The 22123-nt window shown below is 36.1% G+C and overlaps 1 protein-coding gene and 1 long non-coding RNA gene across 2 annotated transcripts; both read right to left on the bottom strand.

The window, feature by feature from the left end:
• Window positions 1-2091: 2091 nt before the first annotated feature.
• Window positions 2092-4618, bottom strand: LOC127096197 (3-oxoacyl-[acyl-carrier-protein] synthase, mitochondrial). Its single transcript, XM_051034800.1, has 9 exons — window positions 4610-4618; window positions 4396-4503; window positions 4239-4310; window positions 4000-4083; window positions 2974-3128; window positions 2788-2868; window positions 2625-2658; window positions 2453-2519; window positions 2092-2367 (listed from the first exon to the last, which is right to left on the bottom strand). Exons 1-9 carry the CDS (start codon window positions 4616-4618, stop codon window positions 2282-2284), a joined length of 696 nt encoding a protein of 231 aa, XP_050890757.1. The 3' UTR covers window positions 2092-2281.
• A 333-nt stretch (window positions 4619-4951) lies between these two features.
• Window positions 4952-7571, bottom strand: LOC127092848 (uncharacterized). The gene is made up of 4 exons (XR_007792315.1): window positions 7492-7571; window positions 7253-7381; window positions 5495-5616; window positions 4952-5086 (listed from the first exon to the last, which is right to left on the bottom strand). It is a non-coding gene; the product is annotated as an uncharacterized LOC127092848 (long non-coding RNA).
• Between the last annotated feature and the right edge of the window lie 14552 nt (window positions 7572-22123).

The raw sequence follows: 22123 nt of genomic DNA on the forward strand, positions 1-22123 counted from the left end.
ATGTCATTTTTGGCAAAGACTTTACACTTCTCAAACACATACAAATAACCCATAAACATTTATGAATGCAGAACAAGTTTTAAAGAGAAAATTGTGAATATCTACACAAGTTAAAAAATTTAGCACATGTCCCATTGGGTGTGCCAATTTGTTTACATTAAAAATTGATAAACAACCGTCAGTCTCTTTTAAAAGGTTACAGGCAGGATCGACTAGTGAGTCTTAGGACATGGTACTAAAGTTTTCTCTGCTTATAGTTTTCTTTGAAAAAATGTATGGTTTCGACTGGGTCGAAAGAAGGTTATAAAAAAATATAGAGATGTATGGTATACAATAATAAAGCAAGAAAGTTGTAGTAAAATAAGAGTAAGGATGAAAGTAACTGGGCAAGAAATGTAAATTGAATTAAAAGACTTTGCATTAAAGTAAAAAGTGGTGTTTCAAGGTTAATACATTCTTCTTAATGAAAAATCTTTTTTCTTAGCGCTGGTACTGCGAGTGTAGGTGAGATTCTGTAATGAAATGAACACCCCCGAATTCAACAAATGAAATCCCTATTTATACTAGTACAAAATAACTGCTTCCAACATTCACATCTTCAGCTTTCACCACGTAGATGCATGCATGCCTTCCGCTTTTGTACTCTCTCCACATGTCCTTCAGAATAGAACTTAAAAGTAGTTATCTGTATTTGAACATGATATTTGCACGCCCAAATAACCGCTTTTTCGACACACTTGATGTTGTCGAGAACTTTTTGTCTAAATGTTCCCATAATATTCCAAAAAAATACTAAGTGCCAATTTGCTTCACTAGAGACCTCGACCACATATATGCCAACTAAAGTCTATGTGCCTTTAACTTTGACTTGTGGTGAGATTTTTTCTCTTGTCGAAAATCTCAACTAACAGTAAGATACTAACATCTGAAATAATTGATAAAATTTTATATCAAATATATAATTATTAATCTTTGGTTGTTTGTCTTGTAGTGATTTAGTTAAAGCATTAAATATTAAATTATATATATATATATATATATATATATATATATATATATATATATATATATATATATATATATAGTTTCATTTAAATATTATAAAATATGTTTTAAGTTTTTTATGGTGGTTGCAAATAAAGTTATTATATTTTTGAAAGAATATACAAGTAGTTTATATGGAAATAAAACATGATGTGTTATTATACGGAATGTTATTGTTTGAAATAATGAACTATGTAACTGTTTATTGCCTAAGTGATTATCTGTTTGCATAAGTGGTGTGTGTCTAAATGGTGTTTTTTAAAGTGGTATATTAAAATTTATGATTTTAGTCATGTGCATGATGATGTATTATTATTTAGATTGTGCGATTGCGTGAATGGTGGGATTTTCCTTAGTGGCGTGCTTGCATTTCATCATCATCATGACATGGCATATACATTTTTGTGTTGTGCCTTATTGGCAAGCTATTTTCCCCATTGGTATCAGAGGAATTCTTTGTGGTGTCTTAGTGGTGGACTGACACTACGCCAAACAAGACCTTAGACAGCGCTTTTTTTGGCCTTAGACAGCGCTTTAAAGCGCTGTCTAAACCTCCGCTGCTAAAGGTTTAGACAGCGCTTTTTTAAATCTTAAAAGCGCTGTCTAAGCCCCCCCCCCCCTTAGACAGCGCTTTGTCCAAAAGCGCTTTCTAAGACCCTCCTATTTTAATTTTTTTAGGTATACCTTAGACAGCGCTTTTGGCCAAAGCGCTGTCTAAGGGGGGGGCTTAGACAACGCTTTTCAAAAAGCGCTGTCTATGCCCCCCCTATTTTAATTTTTTTAGGTATATCTTAGACAGCGCTTAAGGCAAAAGCGCTGTCTAAGGGGGGGGCTTAGACAGCGCTTTTCAAAAAGCGCTGTCTAAGCCCCCCCCCCCCCCTTAGACAGCGCTTTTGCCTAAAGCGCTTTCTAATCCCCCCCTTAGACAGCGCTTTTGTAAAAAGCGCTGTCTAAGGTATACGAAAATTTTTGAAGCTTTTGTTTTAAACCACATTTTTTCCAGGTTTATAAACCATTTTTCAAATTAAATCACTATCCAATGTGAGAATCTCAATCAACACCATTGTCACGCTCAAAACATGACATCTGGAGTATGAAGTTTGTTGGATAATACTATATATAAAACGTGGGGGAGAAAGGAAAAATATAGTCACAACATGCATACATGATAAGTTGGCAGCTTAGCAAACATAAAACCTCTAATGCTACGTAGAAAATACAAATCAACATAGGATGATTAAAAAACCTGTCTTAAAGCACGAGTCATGGCCAGAATGGCACCTCTCCCATCACTAGGAGGTTGAGTAATGTGATATGCATCCCCTAATCAAAATCCATATGAAACGAAGTCAATCTAATATAAAACTAAGATTAGGGAGAAAATTTAGCATATCCTGCAACAAATTACCTGACATCCCATAGCCACGAATCTCTGCATAGATTTTGGCTCCTCGATTTTTAGCATGCTCAAGTTCCTAAACAATAGGGGAAACATATAAACAAACAAGAAAGACCAGACTATAAACAAATAACTGAAGAGGAATTGGAGGGATAGATACACAATAAATTTTTTAACTAACCTCCAAGACCAAGACTCCAGAACCTTCTCCTATCCTGAGTAAGAACACAACATGGATATAAGCAGCATGACAAACAAACCAATAATTTGAAGTCAGAAAATGAAAACTAAGCAAAACAAATTAATTAATATAAGTAACGAATCTGCAGTGTTGTTATACTCACACAAACCCGTCTCGGCCACTGTCAAATGGCCGTGATGCTTCCTGTGGCAATGAGTTATACTTTGTAGTCAAGGCCCGGGACCTGCAAGTTTCCAATATCAGGTTTTAAAGCATCAGAGGAACAAAGGACAGAACTAATATGGTGGTTGGCACTAACATAAAACACAGGATGGTGGCTACAATTTACCTGCAGAATCCTGCAATTGACAATGCATCAATGCTCGACTCAGTCCCTCCAGTCACCATAACATCTGCATCCCCAAATTGAATCATTCTCATTGCATCACCAATAGAATGTGATCCAGTAGCACAAGCAGTGACTGCAGCATGATTTGGCCCTTGTATTCAGGAATAGGGAAAAAGTTCAATTCATGATTAATAATGATCACAAAGGTCAGCATAGAAAAATATGTGAGTAGCTCTGCAACAAAAACAGCAATCAGCTTTAGTACCTTATTTTTCAGATGTTTTTTTTTACATATGTTAAAACTTATAATTGTTCTGCCAGGAGATATATCATGATTGACTAACCAATCCCGTAAAACATGTTTGACATAAGTCACATAACTATATCCAAAGTGATGGGTAAAAGAGTTATATCTTTGTTTCAGAAGGCTGCTAACCATTTCTCAGTGGATATGATGTTACTTTAATATTTAAACTTAAAAGAGTAAGAAACATGGGAGTAAGAAGATATATTGTAATGAACAAATAATCTCCACGCTTAAAATACAATAATTTGCACATATGATGCATAGGTACAGATACGGTACCCGGTACGAGTACGGATAGCGGTACAGGATACACCATTTTTATATTAATCAAGGTACGGGTACGTTAATAGAAAATAAGAAATTCTCTATAAAATGTATTACTAGGGAATTAAATTGTTCAATTCACAACACAACATCCCAATAAAAGTTTAAAAGTAAAAATTGTGTTAAGTTACAATAACTAAGAAACTAAAATACATAAACATATTATATTAATATATGAGAAAATTACAAATTTCACTCGAAACAGAATAATGAGAAAAAAGTAAGTACCACGAGTACGGTAAGAGTACTTCACTCTATATACCTACAGAATTTCTTTTTTAAGGTATATCTACAGAAGATAGTAAAGCAAAATGCAGTTGCCTATCCAGCAATTATAGGAGCTGACTATATTTGTATTATAGAATATCAATCAATTGAGAGTAGTTCTTTACCTGGAACCCATATTTCATGCTAACATGACCTGATGCCATGTTGATCAATATCCGTGGGACAAAAAATGGACTAAGTCGACGAAGACGCTGCATTAAGGGGAGAAAAGGTAAAAATCAAATACAAAAGTTCAAATTAACAAACCATTTTTCAATCATAATTAAAGCATGTGGAGAAACACTTGAATGAGGAAAGATCATCAAAGTATTTCAGAATCAGTAGTGGTGAGTTTCAACAAACTGACCTTCTCGCATATCAGTTGTGCAGAGTCTAACATGTCACTAACGCTTCCAATTCCCCCACCAATAGACACCCCCTGGTTACTTTTGAAGTTAAAATACAGTGCAAAGGAATTGTCGAAAATTGGTTGTAATCAATCAACCATATTAAAAATAGCATACCGTTCTTTCCTTGTGTTCCTGCTCAGTGGGAAACCAATTAGAATCTCTAAGAGCTTCCTCAGCAGCACATAGAGCATATGCTACAAACCTTGTCATTGATCGATGTTCCTAAGGGAAATGTCACAATACTACAATGACATCAATAAGCATAATAGTTGTTCAGATGCAGCATGTATACGTAAAACCAAAGCAATACCACATAAGATTAACTAACACTTGACATGTTCGTAAGCTCTTTTCAGCTTATTTCCATAAACTCTCTATAGCATATAAAAACAGCTTATACCTTATATGAAAACAGCCCGACATTTATCTTTGGTTATAAACATAGTTCATACACAAGACATATATGATAGGGATTATGCTATAAACGCCTAACTAGAATCTTTACCAAAACAAAGTGACAATTTGTAATCCTATTCTAACATTAATGCCATACCCAAACCTACAATTCAAACACCGCGAAATTCCACAACAAGTACGAGATTATGTAAGATTCTAGTAATGTAAAATTGAAGAGAAGCATATGGATATAGATTGTGCAATGATTTGAAAAGAGACCAAGCACATACTTTTGGAAAGGTCCAAGACCTCTGCTTCCCACAACTAGTAAATCTGGACGTAGCCGTTTCACCTCATTCAATATCACATCTTTGGGGTCGCCCTGCCTAATCCATGCTTGACAGGACACCTACAAGCATATAAGTATTTAGCTTGTCTGCAGGCATATTATAAATGTTTACGAAGGATTTAGATTCACTACAGTCATGTCATGTGGTCTAGCGGTCATAAATCTCAGTACATCAGATGAAGATCAAACAAGTCATATTCCTTGACGGCCAATAATACGAGTTGTCCAATATTCACCCAACAGTCAATGATTCTTGACAGTAAAGAATCTGTCTGTTTATGAAGAAGTTAAACAACAGCTTCTAAAAAAATTAAGATACAATAGCTAATTTCAACTTCTATGAGAAATTCTTGTTTAAAAACCTTAGTTTTTACAAGATTCTTTAAATATTTCTTTTATCATAAGTGCTTATGGAGAAGTTTATCCAAACAATTTCTAAAATCACAAGTAGAGCAGAAAAAATATTACCCCAATTTCATTACACCTACTGACAAAGTATTCCAGCAGATGAGTCCCTCTAACCCTTTCTTTCTCTTTCATGTTCTTAAAGTCTTCATTAGATGCATAGATACTATCCACGTCCTCGTAACCTACAAGAAACAAAACACATGTCCTTTATTTTGCTTTATAAAAAGTAAATATATGCCTCACTGGATTACATTCATGTTCAAAACAAAGGGTCAGATCACAGAAACAAGAAGGAAAATGCAAAACAGAGAAAGATACTTTCCCTCAGCAGGCTATCAAAGCTAGAGCTGATAAATTTTTCATCACCGGAAATGTTGATATTGGTAACATTAAAGACCAAATACCATAAGGATGCAATATGGTAAACAACTTAAGATGTATTTTAGTGAACAACTTAGTTAAGCACTTATAATATAAGTGTTGTCCATGGTGGTCCATGACAGAGAGCAAAAATACAGCCATACCCGCTACTTAGTGACGCCACCATAGCAGATTATGGCGGAAAAACCCACAATGTCGGCCAATATTTATCATTGCGGCGAGCACAAAAATCACCACTGATATCCATCATAGGTTAGGTTATACTTGGCTAAATAGTTTAGTTAAGCGCTTGTCTTTTGAGTACTTATGAATAAGCTATTTCATACAAACTATAATGTTTTCATAGGTTATCCTAGAGAACTTATTGCAATAACTCGAAAACAACTTATAGACATATCATAAGCTATTTCTATAAATTTTTCTAACCACTCACACAAGCTCAAATGATCAACAGAAATTACATACAATAAATTAATTCGAACAGAAATCAAGAACTGAAATTAAAGAAGAAATAACAGCAAAATATCGAGTGGCATCTCCTCCAGCTACTTTATTAAGAATCTAAGCAACTATATGACTAGTTTGGAAATTCCAAGGACTTCCCTCAAAACAAACAACATATGTAACTGGGAAACAGAGTACCAAGGGTCATGTTCTCTGTTGACTTTTAAATTACAACTTTATTTAATGATGATATTGAAGACATAAAAGGTGCCAACATTGCCAGTGTAGTGAGAAAAATATAGCAGTAATGAATGTCATTATTAATAGGCAAAAGAATAATTTTTTTGTTTAAATTGAACAAGTCTTCCCTTTTTCATTAAACCCGCAAGAGTCCTCTATTTTACAGTTACACTTCATAAAACCTAACTTCAATAGATGATCCCTAAACAAAAGCAAGCGTTTTCATTTGTTAAAGAAACATTATCATATGATAAAATATCGTTATTCGGTTTAAATATTCTATACTCCAGGATCCCTTCTACTAAAGGATAAACTTCTGCAAATTAAAACTGAGCATATGTTACCTACACATCTAAATGAATAATAAACCAATCCTTGAAGCACCTTGACTCAGAGCCGGAGCTTGTTAAGATGAACTTTTATTCAACCAAACAAGAAATAATGCATTCTCAACAAACAATATATATTTTCAAACATGTTACAAAAACTATAAACGATTTATACTCAAAATCAACATAAGCAAAGTCACTGTGACATTTCAACAAACACCATGTTTGCAAACTCAAGCCTATGATAAAAAAAAATAATCCTCATCAACAGTATCAAAAGAAACAAGTGAAGAATAGCAATTAATTTGTCATCAACAAAATTTTATCACCATTAAACTTTTACCAGCAAAAAATTAACATCGGTCAAACAGTGAAAAAAAGGAGTTATAACAAGAATGCAGAAATGAATGGGTATGTGAGTTACCTTTTCATTGAGGAAGAGGGAGATAGATATAGAGAAGTGCAATGGCTTTGTGTTCTCTGACGGAGGTGAACGGCGGCGCTCTGTCGGAGTTTAACGGCTGTGAGTCGGCGAGCCTTGTCGCAGTTTGTGCTGTAGCGAGAGGTGGGAAAATTAGAGTCAGCAACTAATTTCAATACAAAAACCAGATTGGAAATTGTATCATTAGACAAAATTGTGCGTTAGGTTATAGAAAGAAGGACCTCTTGGCTCGTTTGGGATCAACGGTCCACAATTGGGCGAGTTTATCAGGGGACACAGCCTTCTTAGATTCGATTCCTTCCGATTCCTTCCGATTGAGATCGACGGTGGAACGGAGACGACATCGTTGTGTTGTTGTTGTTTCTGATTCGGTTTGAACCCGGGTTTTTTCTTCTTCTTCTTTTCTCCTTCCCGCTCACTCTCACACTTGCGGTTCTCTTCTCTTCTTCTTCTTTTCTCCTCCCCGCTCACTCTCAGAACTTTTGGTTTTAAATTTTTTTTAATTGAAAGACTTTAAACAGCGCTTCCTCAAAAGCGCTGACTAAGGTCTATATTTAAAAGCGCTTTCATTATTTTTTTAGAACATTTTACGTGTTTTATTTTTATTTTAACCTTAGACAGCGCTTTCTTTTAAAAGCGCTGTCTAAGATGCGCTGTTAAAACACCTTTTTGGCGTAGTGTGACTATATCCGGATCATATAGTATTAGGAGGATGCATATTTACATTCTTTGTTTCTTGGTATTTTGAGTTTACATTGTTGGAACAATGTTGTGAATATAATTATATAGATATGAGTTATGACTTATTTTGTTGAATGTATGATAAATCTTTATTTTTTTTTATGTTATGAATATAGTTTTTAGTAAAATGTTAATATAATTATTATAATAATAGGGATTGATGTTTTTGTGAATACTTTGTGACAAAGACAAAATACTTAATAATAAAAGTCTATTTACTTATGTTAAGATGTATTAATAATAAAAATCTATTTACTTATGTTAAGATGTATTTTGTTACAAGAATAACAAATATTTATTTTGAGTTGTGTGGGTATATTTTTATACCTTGATCTTAATATTTTTGTCTCTATTTTTTTAATAAAATTTGGTAATATATTTTAATGCATTTTTAGCAAAAGAATAGTATAATTATATTTTTTTGATTTCAGATTCTTTATTTAATTTTGTTTTGTATGATCGTGGATTATAGAAGTTGACCACTTACGATCAACATTATATGTACGAATTAAATATAATATTTGAAGCAAGAATGAGAGATGTCATGTGATCACAGAGAAAATTTGGTTTTTACCGAACTCAATCATTTTACTTTAAATCATATATATTTTTAACTTATTATAATTTTAATTAAAAAGAAATGGTAGTATTTTTTGTAAGTAAATATTTATAAAAAAAGGTAATACCTTGGATTTATATTCGGGGCGTTACAAATTACTACCTACTCATTGCACTTAAAGCAATACGAGACATCTGGTTGAGTACATAACATGGCATACATGATAAATTCTATTGCAGATGCATAGGTATGAATCCTTTCTTGAAATCGTGCATATCAAAGAGTTTGACCACTTTCTCTATGTATGTACTTTGACTTAGGCAGAGAAATTTTTGTGATCTATCTCTATAGATTTTGATTCCTAATATATATGTTGCTTCACCTAGGTCCTTCATAGAAAAGCATTTCCCTATCCAAGTTTTCACTTGCTACAAGGTAGGGACATCGTTTCCAATGAGTGGTATTCTATCTACATTTATTATGAGAAAAACAATCATGCTCCAGTTAACATTCTTGTATACACAATGCTCATCTTCTTTTTTAATGAATCCATATTATTTTTCTGTTTCATCAGAGCAAAGATTCTAGCTTCTGGAAGCTTGCTTCAATCCATATATTGATTATTGTAACTTGCATATCTTTTGGGGTTCTTGTGGTGTGTCAAATCCTTCAGGTTGTGTCATATACACATCCTTGAGAAGTTCTCATTAAGGAAAGTTATCATGAAATCTACTTTCCATATTTTATAATCATGATATGCAATGATAGCAAGTAAAATATGAATTGATTTGAGCATTGCAACAGGTGAAAAGGTTTCATCATAGTCTACACCATGAATTTGCTTATGGACCTTAGCAATTGGTCTTGCCTTATAGGTATGTACCTTACCATCCATGCCAATCATCTTTTTAAAGACCCACTTGCATCATATAGGATTAACTCCTACATGAGGCTCTACCAAGGTCCAAACCTGGTTTATAAACATGGTTAAAACAAATTAGAAGGATCATATGGTTCAGAAGCGTGCCAACACACCACCGGAGCCAGAGCTCCGGTCTTCTTCTCTAGTGGACCTCACTGGACTGGTCCACCCTCAACCATCACCAAAATAAAAAAGAAGGACATGAATTTAAAGTAAAAATGCTCAAGAGCTCGAATCTGGTCTCAATTTCACCTAACTCCAAGTATATAGAAAGATACACAAAGTTGAATTTTGAGGATCATGATCTGAGTTGCTGCGATTTGACCTCTAAGCAACTCAATCTTGTTGCCTACATTGGTAGGACTCCAGACAACCAAAAATCAACAAGAATAATGGAGAATTAAGTGAGAATCGAAGAGATGAAAAATTCAGAAATTCACCTTTAGTGCAGCTTTAGATTGGCACAATCTTGCTCTCAATTGTGCTTGGCCTTGCTTCAAATGCTAGATAGAGTGGAAATGGATCAAGGAAAGTGATGAACTCTTGGAGTTTCAATCTCAAAAATAGTGGGAGATTCAAACTCGATTTTTAATGAAAATCACCAATCTTATCCTTTGAATGTGAGGGTTTAGGGTTTCTGATTCAAAGCTTGCGCGCCAGGGTCCCTAATTTTGAGCATGAAGGGTCTCATTTATAGGCAATGCAATTGGTTTCACACCCTCCTTTCAAAATTCCAAAAATATCAATTTACCTTTGCATGGATGCATGGGCGTGTGATAGGCCCATGTAGTGATGCATTTAGGTCCAAAAATGAGTGTAAACAATGCTGAAGTCATATGGAAAGGCCATGCATTCGTGTATGGAAAGTGGAACTTCAAATCTTCCAAATGGTCCTTCAACTTTAATCCATGTGAAAGTCATTCATTATTTGTCAAAATGGGATGAATTTGGACTTTTTGGAAATGTTAGATTAAGAGGAACAACTTTAATGTTGAAAACTTTTTCATTTGAAGATTGGATCATGATGAATTTTGAGGTGGAAGTTTGGAAAATCAAACATATCAAAAAAAATCGAAGTACCAAGCCATATGTTCACTTCTTCCACCTTGGATAACTTTTTCTATGGGCTTAAAATGAGAAAAGCTCCTTCATCAAAGTTGTAACTCTTCCAATTACCTTAAATTTGGTCACCAATTTGACCTTATTTGGATTTAGCATGAAGGAGTTATGCATTTTAGAAGTTGAGGAAAATCACTTGTTCAATGGTATTGACCCAAAATGACCTATAATGATTCCTCATATCAGATGTATTTGCAAGTTGAATTTGCAGTTCCTCCAAACATAAAAGTTGAAGTAGACATCTTGAATTTGATTATGCAACTTGAATGGTTTTAATCTCATAAAAATTGAGCAAGTTATGGTCTTGGTAAGTTGACCTCTAAATTAGGGTTTAGACAAAATGACCTATAATCTTTCACCATAAAAAATGACTTTCTAAGCGAAACTAGCTCTAGACCACAACATGAAAGTTGTTTGGAATTTCATTTATAGTAACATTTCTCTTGGAATCATTTTCATATGACAAACAATGTATGAGATAGGGTCTAGGGAACCCCAGTTTTGATCAATTGACTTTCTCTGGTCAACCCCCATGAACCAGCTTGCTAGCTTGACATTCTCTTGACTTTTGGGACTCATGGAGGATCATATGTGCATAAGATGATGAAATGTGAATTATCCCTTTAAATATTTGATTAAATGGTAAAGAAACTTGTTGAAGAAGTCACATAAGATACCCAAATGAATTAGGGATTCCAAGGCAAACCAACTCCAAACTCTTGATGATTTCTTGATCAAAATAACATGTGAAGATCATGGGGATTCATATATGATACTTAGAGCCATAGTAAACCAATTCTTGATTGATCTCATTGCAAAGAGGATCTTAAACCCTATATGTGAGCTTGGTAGAGCATAGATGAGCATGTGCACTACCTACAAAAGAGTTAAACTATACAATGACATATTTTTGGTATTTTGGTTAGAAAAAATAAAGAAAAATGAAAAATGATACAGTCAAATGTTTCTTGGTTATCTTAGGGTCAAATTTGGGGTCTCACAGCTGCCCCTATTTAAGAACGTTCTAGCTGAGGAGATGAAGGTTAAAATCTTCGCATCGACTCAGTAGAATAGACTTAAATAACAACATATAAAAACAAATTTTGGTCCCTAAGAGACCTCATGATGCATATGATTTAATGTAAGAATAATCTTTATGGGGAAAAGTTGCCACAAAGGAAAATAATCCGGAGAGACTGAAAGTCCGTATGAGTATAATGCATTCCGTATGGAAAACTCACTAGGGAGACATAGACTCTGGGGGAATAAAAGAGGTGTGCGTAGGCCTGGCTACGACTTTAAAGTTTACTGGGGGACTCGAGGGATTCCATGAAAATAAATCAATGGAAAGACTCGGCCGAAGAATAAAAGGAACATCTGCAGGGGAAACGGGTAGATCAGGATAAAACTGAAATACTCGACCCAAGGAGGAAACGACGATTTCACTGAGGAAATACGCACTCAAACTCAACTGGGGAAGAAATGATCTTCAACATAGAAGTAACAGAAGTATATTATCCACTACCGGTTACTGAGTAAGGGGATAACAAATTCTGACAGAGAGGACATCTGTTACCAGTTAGGGTAAACATATCAAGGATGACTCGTTGGGGGTAACAGAAGGTGTATTTATTACTAGTTACTGGGTAAGAATAACTTGTCGGGGAAAGGTAAATAGGATTCACAACTACCGGTTACTGGGCAGAAGACCGCAAAGAAAGAGAATATTCGTCACTGATTAAAGTGAACATATCAAGGATAGACTCGAAGGGGACATTAGGAAGGATATCCGTCACCGGTTAAGATGAACATATCAAGGATAAACTGCCTGAAAAAGTAGGAATTATATCTATTGGATACTGGATAGAATACCAGAAAAGAGAATATCTGTCACTGGTTAGGATGAACATATCAAGGATAAACTCTGCGGCGAGGAATAGGAATTACACCTATTAGTTACTGGATAGAATACCGAAAAGAGAATATATGTCATCGGTTAAGATGAACATATCAAGGATAAACTCCGAGGGGAAGTAGGATTTATAACTACCGGTTACTGGGCAGAAGACCGCAAAGAGAAAGAAAACCAGTCATCGGTTAGGATGAACATATCAAGGATTAACTCTCTAGGGAAACAAAATAGGGATTACAACTAACTTTTTACTGGGTAGAATACCAAAAAGAGAATATTCGTCATCGGTTAGGATGGACATATCAAGGATAAACTCAAAGCAGTGGAATAAAATATCCATCATCGGTTAGGATGAACATATCAAGGATAAACTTCTTGGGACACGTGAAAATGAATCTGCTAGGGAGAAAAGAGTTACTTTTACCGGGTCTTAGGGCAGAAGTGAAATACTTGTGATTGAGGAGAAAATTACCAGCTACTAGGTAATAAATTCTCAAGGGACCAAAAACACCTATCTAGGTAAGATCTAGAAAGAAACGGTCAATCCAAGACTCAACCCAATTAGGACATAACTCAAGGGGAGTGGTTCCATCCAGATAATCAACTTGGGAGGAAACCAAAATAATAATCATCCATGAGGAAATAACTCAGTCGGGGATGAGAAAGGTTAAATTCTTTCTGCTTAATGGACTGACACTCTATAATTGAAAGAGGACGGACAAACCAAATCTGCGCGGGAAAAAAAGTATACCACCGTAGCAGAGGATCGGAGAAACAATGACTCTCAAAGTGCATTATGAATGTATATGTATATACGTATATGTATATATGATAATTATGCTGAAAAAATGATCATAAAGGATACAAATGTCACTGGTCTGAATCATCGATACAATTCTCAGCCACTCCTCACAAGAGGGAAGCATATGCTGGGGAGAATCGGCCACCTCAAAGGCTCAACCCTGGCTGAGGAAAAGAGGAGAGGATCTGCTGAGGAAACTGCATTATCAATTCTGCAGGGAATTTTAGGTCAACACCATATAAAATGGGAGATAACCTTGCAGAGGATCGAAAATACTGCTCAAGAGTCAGGGCTAACAGTGGTTAGGGACAACTCTAATAGCGACTTGTGGGGAAACACAATCTTCCGAGTCGTGCAAACTGCTGCTGTGACGTGCCTACAACTCGAGGGAGGCAAATACAAACTTAGCTGGGGAGACCAACAAAATTCGGCTGGAGATGCTGGAAAGCTGCTGGGAAAGAAACAGAGATCACGCCAACTGCTTGAGGAAAAACCAGCAATGCTTCGCATTTTAGGGCTTACCTGTTCTCGGACCGTTGTAACATCCCTTAATGAAATCGATTGCTCTTTAAAAAAGTAATTGCATTTATTATTTTAATAAAGCATGATTTTTATTTTAAAACTTTAATTTCAAAATGATCACAATAAAATTTAATTCTAATTAGCCGAATAAATAAGATTAGAAACAATTGGATAAAAACTCAACTTTATTTGATATGATGTTAGTCTGTAAATGACAAGACTCCATAGATCTTTACAAAATTTGAAAAATGGTAATTTACATGGAAAAGGGATACATTTAATACAATGATCGCCAATCCTTCTACTAACTTTGATATCCACTATGCTCTTGGCTTTGGTTGAAGATGAACCATAACCAAACATTATGCTCAAGAAAGTCTTCAAGACTGAAGATCAACAGCTTGCAGTTACTTGCCATGATCCCTAGTTTTTGCATAAATTGCCCCAAGGTGGGGTACTCAATTTATCGGGATAATATTTCTTCTGTTTTTTGTCTCTAACTTTGCCTGGATTGCCCTTTCAGGTTTTCAATCCACCGAGACGCTCATTTTTTCCTAAGCCGCCCTTTCGGGTTTTCAACTTAGCGAGCTGTTCTTTTCTTTTTAGGTGAAGTATTTCTTGACTACATCAGCATTCACAGGATGAGTGAACTCTTCACCATCCATAGTTGTAAGAATCAAAGCACCGCCTAAAAAGGCTCTCTTAACAACATATGGTACTTCATAATTAGGAGTCCATTTGCCCCTAGAATCTGGTTTGAAAGATAGAATTTTCTTGAGCACAAGGTCACCTTCTCTAAACACACGAGGCTTGACCTTCTTGTCAAAAGCTTTCTTCATTCTCTGCTGATATAACTGTCCATGACACATCGCTATCAACCTATTCTCTTCAATCAAATTCAGTTGGTCGTACCTGGTTTGATACCATTCAGCCTCAGTCAACTTGGCTTCCATCAGCACACACAACGATGGGATCTCAACTTCTACCGGAAGCATAACTTCCATGCCATAAACAAGTGAGAAAGGGGTTTCCCCTGTTGAGCTGCGGATGGATGTACGATACCCGTGCAAGGAAAATGAGAGCATCTCATTCCAATCCTTGTACGTTACAACCATTTTCTGAATGATCTTCTTGATGTTCTTGTTTGCAGCTTCGACAACCCCATTCATCTTTGGTCTGTAGGGAGAAGAATTATGATTTGCAATCTTGAAGTAATTGCAAAGAGCTTCCACCATATTATTATTCAAGTTTGATCCATTGTCAGTAATGATCTTACTTGGCACACCATAACGACATATAATCTGATTCTTGATGAACCTTACAACAACTTTCTTAGTCACATTCGCATACGATGCCGCTTTGACCCACTTTGTGAAGTATTCAATAACCACTAGGATGAAACGATGCATGTTCGAAGCTTTGGGCTAAATCATGCCAATCATATCAATTCCCCACATGGAGAAGGGCCATGGAGAGGAAATTGTTGGAGAATAGCCATCCAAGGCGCAGCGGAATTTTAAAAAATTCTCCATTTAGTGATCCTTACGAATGGGCATGATCAGTGATAGAATCGTTACCTCTTGTGACGATTCAAACCTTTGGTGCAGATCTCTGATAATGATCAAAACCTTTGATACAGATCCACGGGGCGATCACGAACGTTGAACGATGACAACGTCTCTACTCAGTCCACACGAACGGATTCCTTCAATCGCAGTACTAACTGTTATGAATGAAGGCTTTGAGTGAGAGAGAGATACGAAATTCCAACTCTTCAGTTGTGTTGTATTCCCATACAAAGCTTCTGCACAAGAGCTCTATTTATAGAACCACTTGTGTGGGCTTCAAGCCAAAAAGCCCACTTAAGTGCATTTTGGCCTATATCTCATAATATGCCAAAATCACTTAAGTATTTGGTACCTTACCATATTTCGTATTCTGCTTAAGTACACCGTACCTTACGATGTTCCTTAATTATTCTATCTCTCATCAATCCGTCCTTTGTGTGTGACCCTATAGGTTTTCACGGCGTTGGCAATTATATTAAATCACGCATTTAACATAATAAACAGTGAGCGGTATCTAGCAACACATCACTGCTACCCAAGTCACGAAAATGTCATGTGATCTGACAAAACCTCCTGTGATAATAATTATGTGTATAATTACCCCTTTGCCCTTATGTCTATATTGAACACAAGGTATAGACCGTGTCACCCTTGTCCAGTTCAATATTGGGCCCATAGACATTTATCCTGTTACGCAGGATTGGCAAATTCCATCTAGGACACTCATGTCCCTCAGCATGCTTCGTGGAGTACTCATCAACTGTCTTTATGGTCATCCAGTTACGGATAACGTTGGATCAGTAATAAAGCACTCAACTCTACATCTAGGATCCATAGTGGTTTCAGGTCGAAGAGTGGTATACACTATTATCACCATGAGAATAACTTATGACACTTTGCATAACTTTCTATATAGTATTCTCATAGCGGGTCAATCCGGTATAAATATTACTCCTAATATTCATACCTATGTTTAAGACTTGATAACTCTTTATCCCTGATCCATGAGATGTGATCATCAGTCTACAAACATAATAGTCTTAATGCTTTAATGTTATCCCACTTCATATTAAAGCTCGACTACGGATACTTTAAGAATAGTGCCCTTATGTTTAATGTGTTCTCATGATTAAGTCACACTTAATACATTAAACAGACTATCTATTCCAGGGACTTTATTAATCAACCATAATAAAGAAAATGCCTTTTATTATTAATAAATAATTCGATGCAAGTACCAAAAGTATTGGCCTCTAGGGCTTACACCAACAATCTCCCACTAGCACTAGAACCAATCCGACATACCCCGTATGCCCATTGAACTAGTATGGCCATCATGCTTCTGCTGCGCAAGAGGCTTTGTCAGTGGGTCAGTTATATTGTCTAGTGTAGGTACTTTACATATTTTCACACAACGTCTAAGTATGTGTTTGGATCGTTGGTGAGATCTAGGCTCCTTAGCTTGTGCGATAACACCATCGTTATCATAATAGAGACCAATGGGATCCACAATGCTAGGGACTATGCCAAGTTTATTGATCCAAACATCTTCCTTTGCTGCACTTAAGGCAGCAATATACTCGGCCTCAGTTGTAGAATCAGCAACTGCATCTTGCGTTGAACTTTTCAAGCTCACAGTGCCATCATTTAAGCAAAACACATAACCAGATTGGAATCATTCATATTAAAGCGTCTCAGCACTTTGTCTATGTACTCTGACTTAGGCCAAGCATTTCATGATCTATCTCTATAGATTCTGATAGGCTGCTTCACCCAGGTCCTTCATAGAAAAGCATTTCCCCAACCAAGATTTTACTTGTTGCAGGGTAGGGATATCGATTCCAATGAGTAATATGTCATCTACATATAATACCAGGAATACGATCATGCTCCCACTAACCTTCTTGTAGACACAAGGCTCATCTTCGTTCTTGATGAATCCATACAGTTTTACTGTTTCATCAAGGCGAAGATTCCATGAGTAGGTCACAGGCTCATCTTGATCCATGAGTAATACATCACCTTGATCAGATATCCATATATCTCAGGTAGGTGACGTATCCTGCCTGACCCACGCTGGTCTTGTTCTACTTGAGCAGGTTGCTCTTACACAACTACTTGTGTTTCCTGCTCTAATTCCTCCATAGGTGTATCAATGCTTTATGATTCTTGAATTTCTTCAAGCTCTACTTTCCTCCCACTGGTTCCTTTGGAATTAAAATCCTTTTCTAGGAAAACTCCAGTTTGAGCGACAAACACTTTGCCCTCCGAAGGATTGTAGAAGTAATATCCTCTTGTTTCTTTAGGATACCCCCACAAATAAGCATTGGTCAGATTTGGGCTCAAGCTTAGTTGAAATTTGTCGTTTCACATAAACTTCGCAACCCCAAATCTTCATGTAAGACATATGTGGTCTCTTACCACTCCATATCTCATATGGTGTCTTTTCAACCTTTTGGATGGAACACGGTTAAGTGTGTAAGCTGATGTCAATGGTGTATGTCCTCAAAAGGATTTTGGAAGATTGGTGTGACTCATCATGGATCGGACCATGTCTAACAGGGTTCGATTTCTTCTCTCAGATACATCCTTCCATTGGGATGTGCCAGGAGGAGTAAGTTGGGAAAGGATCCCACACTCTTTCGGATGGTCATCAAACTCTAGGATTAAATACTCACCACTTCGATCTGATCGAAGAGTTTTAATATTCTTACCTAGTTTGTTAGGTTTCACCCTTTTGTATTAATGTTATTAATAGGCATTTCAAGATCAAGGACATATAGTCCATTGTTCATTTGTGCAGTAGCATAGAATATATCATTCAAATAAATTGAGCAACAATTGTTCTTTATTATAAATGAAAAACCAAACTTGTCCAAACAAGCAATGGAAATAATATTCCTGCTAATTGCTGGTATATAATAACAGTTCTCTAACTGAATTATTAAACCACTAGGTAAAGTCAATTCATAAGTTCCTACGGCTAAGGCAGCAACCTTTGCTCCATTACCAACTCGTAGGTCGACTTCACCTTTTGCCAATTTTCTACTCCTTTTTAGTTCTTGTACATTTGTACAAATGTGAGAACCGCATCCAGTATCTAATACCCACGATGCAGAAGTAGATAAATTAATTTCAATAACAAAAATACCTGAAGTTGGAGTCTCTACTCCATTCTTCCTATCTTCCAGGTACTTTGGGCAGTTCCTCTTCCAGTGTGCGGTCTTACCGCAATGGAAGCAGGTGCCTTCCTTTTCTATGCTTCCACTAGGCTTCAAAGCAGCACTAGTGGGTTTGGGTTTGGCAACTTCCTTGCCTTTCCCTTTATTATGTTTGAGGACAATCCTCATGTCTCGGTACCAATCCAGAAAATTTATCCCAGACAATTTTTCTTTGTCAAGGTTTGATCGCAATATGTTGTTAGAGGTGTTTGTTGTCATGGTAATCTACACAAGGATTAATGAAAATATAAGTATCATTAACATATTTAATTAGGCCTTTAATTAAACATGCTCCCACTATTTTACTCAAAACAAATGACCCTCATCATCTGATTCGGAAAATCCCGTTGGAAGATTTTCTAGTGGGTCGAGATCCATATTTCACTTCGTTCTAAGTCCGCGTAGGCGGATTACACAAAACTAGGTTATTTAGGTAGGAACTCCTTCCAATTGTATCTCATACAACTCTCGAAATTTACAGTTGGGTGAATAACTCCTTATTCCAATCCATCATATGGATTATTCCCAACTCTTGCTTCTAAACATATATATAATCTTATTATAATTTGTTTAGTTAAGTTTGACCCATTGTTTTAACAGTTGGATATTACAATTATCCCATCGCACCTTACTAATATATAGATCATGCACCTCGCGTAGGCGAAACCTACATTATCCATTACTAGTCTTGATGAGTGTTAAAACTTGGAAAGCATAAACTTAATATTTAATTTGAGGGAATTGCAATTTTTCTGATCTCACCGGCTTGTTTATCATATAAACCGTCTCTCACATGCATCAACATACATTCACATGCATCAACATACATACAAACAAAAATGAAACAGTTATGGCCCCTAGCGCAATTGTTCTCCCAAGCCAATGAGAGAACCTAAGCTAACCTACAACGATCTAAGCTTCTCCAAGCAAGATCTTCAAGGTTGTCCTCCTTTGGCACTGACTTCTTTGCTTTCTTCATATCATTACATTACATGAAAGAAACTCGTTTTACATACGAGGGAGTGAGATGAGAAAAGAAGTTACATTTGGGAGATTAAGAGAGAGGCACGACACGCAGGTCGTATTTTAAAAACCCAAAATAAAACAAAGGAAAACTAAGGCCATAACCGATCACCACAAGACAATAATAAACATTTTATTATTATTATAATTAATTCCTTTAATTAGTTAAAATCAAATTAAATTTCGACGACCGATCATCACATTTTAATGAACAATTCACTTAAAATCGATGTCGCTTTTCGTATCAACACTTGACACTTTTAAAGCACTGAGTTAGCTGAATGGGCGAAAATTTCCTTGTGTTAACCGGTTAACCATATGCGTTAACCGGTTAACACTGTTTTGAAATCTGAAAAATTGTTTTCTGCCTTGCGTTAACCGGTTAACCAAATGCGTTAACCGGTTAACACTGTTTGAAAATGTCTTGGAAAACTGTTTTCCGCCTTGCGTTAACCGGTTAACCATATGCGTTAACCGGTTAACACTGTTAAAAAATATCAAAAATTTTATTTCGCATTCCGTTAACCGGTTAACCATACGCGTTAACCGGTTAACACTGTTCCAAAAAGTGTTTAGGAAGCACAACTCTTGTGCGTTCAAACCCCAATCGCATAACTCTCTGACAACACAACCCTTGTGCCGTCACTAACCCTAATGCACCAATTTCAGACCGTCAAACACGTCTCGATTGTTAATTCAGTATGATTGATCAACACGTCATTGCTTCACCATACTAATGTCGGATCAAGAAGCAAACGACCATTGATCGCTCAAAGGAAAACAATCATCGAGGTTTTGAATGAACGAAACAAGAACATTATATCATATATAATGTATTTTGCATCAGGGTTACATATACCACGTATATGTAACTTGATCGATCTCAATTTAACCTTTGATTCATTCTGTTTTAATCATATTATTACAGAACAAAAACAGCTATCAGATTCATGGTTTCGTAAGTGGCTCTGATACCACTGTTGGAGAATAGCCATCCAAGGCGCAGCGGAATTTTAAAAAATTCTCCATTTAGTGATCCTTACGAATGGGCATGATCAGTGATAGAATCGTTACCTCTTGTGACGATTCAAACCTTTGGTGCAGATCTCTGATAATGATCAAAACCTTTGATACAGATCCACGGGGCGATCACGAACGTTGAACAATGACAACGTCTCTACTCAGTCCACACGAACGGATTCCTTCAATCGCAGTGCTAGCTGTTATGAATGAAGGCTTTGAGTGAGAGAGAGATACGAAATTCCAACTCTTCAGTTGTGTTGTATTCCCATACAAAGCTTCTGCACAAGAGCTCTATTTATAGAACCACTTGTGTGGGCTTCAAGCCAAAAAGCCCACTTAAGTGCATTTTGGCCTATATCTCATAATATGCCAAAATCACTTAAGTATTTGGTACCTTACCATATTTCGTATTCTGCTTAAGTACACCGTACCTTACGATGTTCCTTAATTATTCTATCTCTCATCAATCCGTCCTTTGTGTGTGACCCTATAGGTTTTCGTGGCGTTGGCAATTATATTAAATCACGCATTTAACATAATAAACAGTGAGCGGTATCTAGCAACACATCACTGCTACCCAAGTCACGAAAATGTCATGTGATCTGACAAAACCTCCTGTGATAATAATTATGTGTATAATTACCCCTTTGCCCTTATGTCTATATTGAACACAAGGTATAGACCGTGTCACCCTTGTCCAGTTCAATATTGGGCCCATAGACATTTATCCTGTTACGCAGGATTGGCAAATTCCATCTAGGACACTCATGTCCCTCAACATGCTTCGTGGAGTACTCATCAACTGTCTTTATGGTCATCCAGTTACGGATAACGTTGGATCAGTAATAAAGCACTCAACTCTACATCTAGGATCCATAGTGGTTTCAGGTCGAATAGTGGTATACACTATTATCACCATGAGAATAACTTATGACACTTTGCATAACTTTCTATATAGTATTCTCATAGCGGGTCAATCCGGTATAAATATTACTCCTAATATTCATACATATGTTTAAGACTTGATAACTCTTTATCCATGAGATGTGATCATCAGTCTACAAACATAATAGTCTTAATGCTTTAATGTTATCCCACTTCATATTAAAGCTCGACTACGGATACTTTAAGAATAGTGCCTTTATGTTTAATGTGTTCTCATGATTAAGTCACACTTAATACATTAAACGGACTATCTATTCCAGGGACTTTATTAATCAACCATAATAAAGAAAATGCCTTTTATTATTAATAAATAATTCGATACAAGTACCAAAAGTATTGGCCTCTAGGGCTTACACCAACAGAAATGACATTCAAAAGTGTCGGAGGAACATGAATCTTATCTGCATATATTTGACACTTGTGACATTTCTTCACAAACTTGCAACAGTCAGATTCCATTGTCAACCAATAATAACCTGCTCTCAACATCTTCTTA

The sequence above is a fragment of the Lathyrus oleraceus genome, chromosome 6 (genome assembly GCF_024323335.1).
Source record: "Lathyrus oleraceus cultivar Zhongwan6 chromosome 6, CAAS_Psat_ZW6_1.0, whole genome shotgun sequence".
Taxonomy (NCBI): Eukaryota; Viridiplantae; Streptophyta; class Magnoliopsida; order Fabales; family Fabaceae; genus Lathyrus; species Lathyrus oleraceus.